At 49.6% G+C, this 8686-nt stretch overlaps 1 protein-coding gene across 1 annotated transcript; it reads right to left on the minus strand.

Annotated features, from left to right (window-relative positions):
* Positions 1-5139: 5139 nt before the first annotated feature.
* On the minus strand, positions 5140-8616 carry LOC112116111 (cytochrome c oxidase assembly factor 4 homolog, mitochondrial). Its single transcript, XM_024213438.3, has 2 exons — positions 8587-8616; positions 5140-5620 (listed from the first exon to the last, which is right to left on the minus strand). Exon 2 carries the CDS (start codon positions 5608-5610, stop codon positions 5356-5358), a length of 255 nt encoding a protein of 84 aa, XP_024069206.1. The 5' UTR covers positions 5611-5620; positions 8587-8616; the 3' UTR covers positions 5140-5355.
* Positions 8617-8686: the final 70 nt, after the last annotated feature.

Here is an 8686-nt window from a genome sequence, read left to right on the forward strand (position 1 = left end):
TAAGTAGAGAGGATAGAGTTGACACTCTCAGGGATGGTTCTTGTGAGGAGAGGTGGGGAAAGAGGGGCTGTTTGCTTCCCTACATCCATATATTTCAAGTCTATGCCCTACCTGGGGATCCACACAATGGCATTTTAGGAGTTAGTGGAGTAATAGCGTGAAATTCTGGCTCCGTTGAAAGTAACAGCAAAACTCCTATTGACTTCATCAGGGCCAAGATTTCACCCATAATGGTTTAAAACTGGCCCATAACCTGTTGTGTGTGTTGGTGCTGGACTATCATGCTTCATTCCTAATTATATCCCAGTTTTTCACCAGTCTGCAACTGGGCCCCAGCATTCTGCTGTGTTGGAGCCAACCTGGGGCTGGAAATATCATGTCTCGTTGCAAATGACCCCCATTCTCCAGCACTTATTTTATAAAGAGAGTCAGTCCCCTCTGTTTTAAAATCTGAGTCCTGGTTTAATCAGCTCAGGAGCGTGGCAGTAGATTTAGCATGGAGGTGACGCACTCCGGGATGAATAAAGGTGGGCCAAGAAGTAGTGCTTTATACCCAGCACCCATATAGCTACCACGCTGTGCCCCACCAGGGGGAGCTATACAAAGATGGGGCAGGGGAATGGAATAATTGTTCCTATCTGGGCCGCAACATTCTACCTTCTGTCCTCATTAGCCTGCTTTTTCACACGTTTGTGACTGGGGCCCTGCATGCTCATTAGCCGGCTGGATGTAGGGGAGTCAGAAGCTATGGGGTATATGATCAATACAGAAGACCACCAGGAAGCCACCCAACCGAAAGAAGGCAGCCATACACCTAGCAGGAACACAACGAGGCAATGGGACCTGGGCTCGAAGACCAGCATATTTATGAGGCTGCAGTGGGCTGGTGGTAAAGGCCCTGTTCCTGCACAGGCTCTGTGTGCTAGTGAGCTCTGGTTTGTTGAAAGGAAAGACAGACGTGCCAACTCACAAATGGATCACGAGAGACGCGACTTGTGAGGAAAATGAGGCCTTGCTCACGATCTCGCGATTCAACTCTCAAATGTCAGGATTTTAAAAAAAATTTCCAGCCCTGGCACAAATGTGTTTCCAGTCAGACAGGAATTACCCCACTCTGAACAAAGGAATGTGGTTTCTCCACCAGGCAGTTAATTCCAAAGTAGCTTGAAAGACAATGAAAATTCATTTATATATCAGAAACAAGGTCCTCCAGCTAACTGGGAGGGACAAGAGACAGCGTGGCTACACCCCAGCAGGGATGAGAAACTTCACCTGAGAGAGAAGGGGGTGGACCTGCCCTCAAATGAGCAGTTGAATAAACTGAAAAGAAAAAAACCCCTGACATCTGAGAATTCTAAAAGTGAGACTTAATTTTACTTAGAAATCCTATCAGCTTCCCCAGGGGTGGCTGGGACTCCAGCTGTCAGTCCTGGGTGTCTGCTCCCCTGCCATCCTGGAAAATGGGTGAGGGGACCCCACTGCTGCCCCCGGCCTGGGGAGGGTGAAGAACCTTAAGAGGAGCAGAGCTGAGGCTGGGAGGGCTGCAGGGAGGCTGAAGTGAGGAGGGTGGGGGCTGATGGGGTGAGTGGTGGGAGGGTGAACTGAAGCCAGTGGGGTCAATGGGGTAGAGGGGCTGAACTGATGGGGTGGGGATGATGGAGGCTGGGGGGCTGAACTGAGGGGAGTTGAGTGGGGAGAGAACTGGTGGGGGATTGAGGGACAGGATTAATCACTGGGCAGGAGACAGGCAGATGTGGGGGTGAGAGCTCCTGCAGCAGGGGACAAAAATCACCTATAGTACCTGTCGAAGTGTGAGCAACACTATTGTCACATGCACACACCCTGGGGATGGGCAAGGGGAGTTCAACCATCAAGAGACCTAAAAACCACAATCAAATCTTTTTGTTTTTTTTTTTAATTCTTGATTTTTGGGCCAATCTCATGATTTTGGGGGGTCTGACTCATGATTTGTGATCTCTTGAAGTTGGCAATACTGGAAAGGTGGAGCAGACATCACGGAGCATGGCAGGAAGAGCACACGCTGCAGGATGGAGGTGTTTGGAGGAGGCACTAGGCAGGCCATTCGTCTGGTTTTAAGCTGGGACAGTTCTGCTTTTCTAAGGTGTGCCCCCTGTCCCAGATGTGGTTTTGTCTGGCATTGGATGGGGGATGCCATGTTGAAGAGTGCGCCACTCCAGACTCCACCCTCACTGGCGTGACCTCACCGCTCTTCACATTGATGTCCTTCGGGCGGCGCAGGTCACGCCAGCAGGCGTCGGGTCATGCAGGTGAGGGTGGGGTGGCCCAACCTGGCAGGCCCATACCATTCCCAGGAGCACTGCAATGTCCAGTAGTCTGGGGATGTGTGAGTGATCACCCTAGGCGGCCGTAGGAAGTCAGTTTGTGTGTGCATGGCTGGAATAGCTTGGTAAATAGTTGTAATAAAGAGCCAATTTAGTTTAACAAGCATGGAGCCCTCCCGTTATTACCTAGCACGGGGCACATGAAGCTAGTGGTGCCATGGTTCCTCCACCCCCTGCTGACTGTGCTGGATGCCTGGGGCACTCCTGGCTGAATCCCTCCTGGGGCTCGGGGGCGGGGGGGGACACGCTGCAGCCTTGTAAGGGCTCTTCCTGCTGCGGCGTACACTCCCCCCACAGCTCCAGTGTGGCTGGGTCTGCCAGGCCTCTCCCAGGGTCTGTCGCTGCAGTGCGGCTCTTTCCCACCACCTGCAGGGCTCCAAGCCAATTCCTGCCCCACAGCGACTGCCATTGTCAATACAAACCAGCCACAGGCATGGAGCTTTTGAGTCTGTGTCATTGCACGGTAGCGCCAGCAGAGGGCAGCGCTGGCACAGGAGTAGGTCAGCCAGTGACACCTCCGCCTCAAGGTTTGCAAAAGAACGGGCAGGTGCAAAGGGGTCCAGATCAGCGGTTCAGACTCTGCCCCAGCGGGGCCCCTGGCCGCTCTCAACTGAGTCTCACTGGCAGGAATTGGGGTGGGGAGGGGAGGGCTCGTGCTGCTGCTGTTCCTATTGCACCCGCTGACGGAGAGAGCAGATGGGTCTGCAGGGCTGACAGTGGCCAGGCTCGCTCCAGACTGTCCTGATCACTTAGCGTGCCCCTGTATGATGACATTAGAAGACAGGCCTGGAGGAGGCTGCCAGGGACCCCACTCTGAACAAGAGCCTTGTTCCATCCCCATCTCAGGGGACACTTACTTTCAGCGCTCCCACCACGGACGTGCACACACTTCTCACTGGCCGCGGCTGTATGGGCCTTGTGAGGGATGGAGCCTCCAGGGGAGGATTAGGAAGCCTGTGTCCCTCCTCGTGTAGGGGGCTGAGAAGGTGACCAATGCCCCAGCCCCATTCCTCCTCAGGAGCAGGAGAGCTCTCCCCTGTAGCCCAGCCCGCCTGGAAAGGGGTGAGGCATTTAAACCCTCTTGGCCAGCCTCTTCCAGCAGCAGTGCGGTTGGGGACAGCTGCTCCCTTTGATTTCTTCCTTTCCCACTGTCCCCAAAAGCCAGCCAATCTGCTATTGGAGTTAAGTGCCTGATCTCAGCAGCCCCCCCATCCTCTCCCCTTCTAGGCAGAAGAGCTTTTTAAAGCCTTAGTCTCTGTCCCACCCGCCCCCAGTGCGCGCACACGGCTCCCCACCGACCCTCTGCTGTCACCAGGCCCTTCCAGCTTCTATTCTGCAGGCTCTAGAGTTGCTGATTATTTAGCTGTTCGAACCTCCTCCCTCCCCGTGTTGCCCCTGTAGATCTTCAGGCCAGGGCTATGGCTTTTCTGGTTGTTTTAGAAAGCACCCAGCCCACTTTGGGGCCTTGCGTATACACAAATGGTCGTGCTTCTGCCAGGAGAACCAGGATTGAGGGGAAACCAGGGGCTTTGAAGGGGTGGATTGGAACCATTTGTCATATTGATCCTCGCCTGTTGCATTGTGTTCTAAAGCTTCTTTGTATATGGCTTTACGTGCCCCTTGATTACATTGTAAGACCTTTGGGACAGAGACTTATTTGCCACTTTTCATCTATTACTCATGTGCCATGCTGTATAACCATGAATACTCTGTTATTTGTGTGGGACTCCTCTGCTTGCAGGGGTTCCTTTGACTGATGGCAACTGCCTTGCTCCAGGAGAGAGAGACCTGCAGAAAGACTTGCTGGCTTACGTAACTGAGGGAGGGGGAGACTCGAGCTGAGGACATTCTGGGAAATGTAGTCATGCTGCAAACTAAGCCCTGGGAAACGTAGAGTAGGGACAAGATTCAGCTGTTTAACCACTGTAAATCCACAGCAACTCCCATCTACTTCAGGGGTGTTACTCTGGCTTTACAGCGGAGTCAATGAGTGTGGACTTTGGGCCTATTACTTTCTAGAGAAAGTTCCCCAGAATTAAAGAGATGCGGGGTTTTTTCCAGGGCTCCTTCAGTTTTGCTGCTGGGACCAAGCAGTGCCCCAGCCAGCAATGCTCGTGTTGTGGTTTGTCATCTTATTTCAGGGGCGTATGGGTTTGTCTGCTTCTGCAAGCACGGATTATTTTATACCATGATTGTCTCTAATAAAAAATGGATTTTAGATTCCTCCGCTCTCTAGCCTGGCTTCCCATAAACCCCGGGTCAAGTTCAAGGTCTCAGTTCTTCTCTTCAAGGTGCTTGGTGGCCTGGGCTCAGGTTATCTATAAATAGGGGGCTACTTCAATCACAGAGAAATCATACATTTTTCATGGGTTGGTTACGGCATCAATAGCAAATTTTGCGGAGGTGTAACATCTGCAAAATTTGCTATTTATGCCACGACCAAAATGTGTAATTTCTCTGCAGCATTTCTCAAATTGGGGGTCCCAACCCTTGGGTCACAATCCTATTGTAGGGGGGTTGTGGTATTGCCACCCATACAGCAGTGCCACCCAAAGAATCCTTTCTTGATTTCTTACATAACGTGCGTGCATTGAACTGAGAATGTACCAGTGGCTGCCCTGGGTACAATGTTAGATCATCCTCAGCTCCTATATTACAGCGGTGGGCACTACAGAACAACATGAGACAGAACAGGAATGACAGGATTGCCCAAAGTAGGAACAATAAATCCATTTATTTTTTCACCTGAAATTTTAAAATAAATTTTTACCTGATATTTCCACTGTAAAAAAATATTCAGTGACACATCATCAGCAAAGCCACCCCCATCCTGATTACTATGATCAGTCCCCTTAATGCACGTGCCAAGTCCCAAGAGGGAGTAGGTTTTATCCCTCTTTGATTCAGCAGGATACTTCTCAGGAGTTAAATTCTCCATGCTCTGGCTGAGTTAGACTTGGATCCCTTGAGCTTCAAGCTTGAGTCTTTTCTATCAGCTCTTGGCCTGGGCTAACCTTTGCTTCTTCTGCAATTCCTCCATTCGTTGCTTCTGATGTTCCTTCATGCAGTCCTTGAAGGCCTGTACCTGCTGCTGACACTTCCTCCAGTCCTGGTGTTCAGCCATGCACTCCTGCACCGCATAATGGAAAGTGGCACAGCCAGTGCGCAAGATCATTTGATCCAAGGGATCCTCCTCGTCTTCTGACTTCTGGCTCCAGTTGTGACCTTGAGGGCTGGGACCAGGCATCTTGTTGGATCTAAGGAGTGTGGGATCAGAAGAGAGTAGCACAGGGGGAGAAAAATGGCATTAGAAAAATCTGTCACAAAAAACTCAATCATAGGCCTTGTGCCACTGGGGAATCATAAATAAGAAATGATGGGGTGGGAGGGGAGAAGGGCCAGTGGAGACACTGTACTCCCAGCCTTCACTCTGCATATCTATGCCCCCAGCATTCCCTATTGCCGCCCCCACCTTGGCGGGACCTCCCATACTCCTTGTGAATATTTTCCCCTTCCGTAGCATCTTCTAAGGAATTCAAAGAATTTTACAAACATGAAAGATTTAAGTTTCACAATGATCCTGCAGGGTGTCATTCTACCCACCCTGGGGGAAACTGAGGCACTGAGCAATAAAGAGCCTGATTTTCAGAGCTACGGAGTAGCCACACATCCCACTGACTTCAGCTTTGAGTTGTGGATGCTCCGCACCTCTGAAAATTCAGCTCAGACACAATTTGCCCAGGTTACACTGTCAGTCCAGGCCAGTTGAACATCAGTGCTGTGCCTAAATAACAAGGCCATTCTTATTAACTACGATGTTGGTGAAGCGCACTGACTTAGTCATAGAGTGCAAATGGACACGGTATTGAACCCGATACACTGAAGCCCTGTCACAGGCAGATGCTTAATTTGTCATTACCTCAGAGGAATCCACCAGGTGCCTGTCCAACACTTGTATAAAGTATAACTGGTCACACCAATAAAGTATTATCAACTTGAAATTAACAAGCTCTGACGCACTTTATAGCTTATTCCTTTAGCTTGCTGTGCTGCTCCGAGAAGCTGGGGAATGAAGCAGCAGGGGTCAGAACACAGACTAAAGGGGTGATCTATTCTACTAGCGTATCAGCCCAATCAGTTCTCCTGGGATGGAAAAAAATCTATTAGGTCTGTTTCCTAAGAGTACAGGGTTATGACCTACCTACACAGTATATTCTCTAGTGCTTTGTCCAATCTAACTTCAAATGACTCAAACTATTGGATTCTCACTATTTCTCTTGGCAGATTACATGGTATCACTCTTATGGCACTACTGTCTTATAGTGTTCCCATTAGCTATGAACCAGAATTCTTCTTTGAACTCATAAGCATCTGATCCAGTGAACATTTTTTACATGCAAGAACCTAAAAACAGAGCAAAAGAAGTTACTTTGGTTTCTCCTTTAGCTGGCTGACTGATTTTCATGCTGCTAGGTACTCCACATCCTGCCACCACTAGAAATACTAATACAGCTCATAACTCTTAAGAACATCTCGTCCAGTATCCTGTCTTCCGACAGTGGTCAATGCCAGGTTCCCCAGAGGGAATGAACAGAACAGGTAATCATCAAGTGATCCATTCCCTGTTGCCCATTCCCAGCTTCTGGCAAACAGAGGCTAGGGACACCCTCCCTGCCCATCCTGGCTAATAGCCATTGATGGACCTATCCTCCATGAATGTATCTAATTCTTTTTTGAACCCTCTTATAGTCTTGACTTTCACAACGTCAACTGGCGAAGAGTTCCACAGGCTGACTGTGTGTTGTGTGAAGACATATTTCCTTTTGTTTGTTTTAAACCTGCTGCCTATTAATTTTATTTGGTGACCCCCTAGTTCTTGTGTTTTGAGAAGGAGTAAATAACACTTCCGTATTTACTTTCTCAATGCCAGTCATGATTTTATATACCTCCAATAATATCCCCCCTTAGTCATCTCTTTTCCAAGCTGAAAAGTCCCAGTCTTATTAATTTCTCCTCATACGGACGCCATTCCATACCCCTAATTATTTTTGTTGCCCTTTTCTGAACCTTTTCCAATTCTGATATATCTTTTTTCAGATGGGGCAACCACATCTGCACGCAGTATTCAAGATGTGGGTGTATCATGGATTTATATAGAGGCAAAATGATATTTTCTGTCTTATCTTCTTTCTCTTTCTTAATAGATGTATTGGAGCACGAGCTTTCGTGGGTGAATACATGACATGCATCCGAAGAAGTGGGTATTCACCCACGAAAGCTCATGCTCCAATACATCTGTTAGTCTATAAGGTGCCACAGTTCTCTTTGCTGCTTTTACAGATCCAGACTAACATGGCTACCCCTCTGATACTTGACACCCTTTCTTAATGATTCTCAACATTCTGTTCACTTTTTTGACTGCAGCTGCACATTGAGTGGATGTTTTCAGAGAACTATCCACAATGACTCCAAGATCTCTTTCTTGAGTGGTAACAGCTAATTTAGACCCCATCATTTTATATGTATAATTGGGATTATGTTTTCCAATGTGCATTACTTTGCATTTATCAACATTGAATTTCATCTGCCATTTTTGTTGCACAATCACCCAGTTTTGTGAGATTCTTCGCAGTCTGCCTCGGACTTAACTATCTTGAGTAGTTTTGTATCATCTGCAAATTTTGCCACCTCACTGTTTACCCCCTTTTCCACATCATTTATGAATATGTTGAATAGGGCTGATCCCAGTACAGACCCTTGGGGGACACCACTATTTACCTCTCTCCATTCTGAAAACTGACCTTTGTATTCCTACCCTTTGTTTCCTATCTTTTAACCAGTTACCAGTCCATGAGAGGACCTTCCCTCTTATCCCATGGCAGCTTACTTTGCTTAAGAGCCTTTGGGGAGGGACCTTGTCAAAGGCTTTCTGGAAATCTAAGTACACTAAATCCACTGGATCCCCCTTGTACACATGTTTGTTGCCCCCCCCCCAAAGAATTCTAGTAGATACAGGCCCCCCGGCCCCCTCCACCCCCCAGGGCGGGCCCGGCACCGAGGGCCCCCCCCAGCACAGCACAGCACAGCGCAGCGCCTCCTCCGTCCCGAGAGCCCGCCCCGCGCCCCGCCCAGCACTGCCCCGAGCCCCCTGCAGCAGCCCCAGGGTCTCCGTCCCACCCACCCCTCGGCTGCGAGACGCGCCCGGGCCGGGCCAGACACGCACCGGGGTGGTGCGAGCAGCCGCCACCGCTCACCTGAGCGCAGCAGGGCCCCGTCTCCGCTGCCGCCGCCTCGCGGCCCCTTTAAGGATTCGGTGGGGAGGG

Source organism: Terrapene carolina, unplaced genomic scaffold, assembly GCF_002925995.2.
Source record: "Terrapene carolina triunguis isolate 2854851 unplaced genomic scaffold, T_m_triunguis-2.0 Scaffold97, whole genome shotgun sequence".
Classification (NCBI taxonomy): Eukaryota; Metazoa; Chordata; order Testudines; family Emydidae; genus Terrapene; species Terrapene triunguis.

Bases quoted from the DNA above. Each gene is read 5' to 3' on its own strand.
- LOC112116111 (XM_024213438.3), bottom strand. From the start codon at position 5,610: ATGCCTGGTCCCAGCCCTCAAGGTCACAACTGGAGCCAGAAGTCAGAA.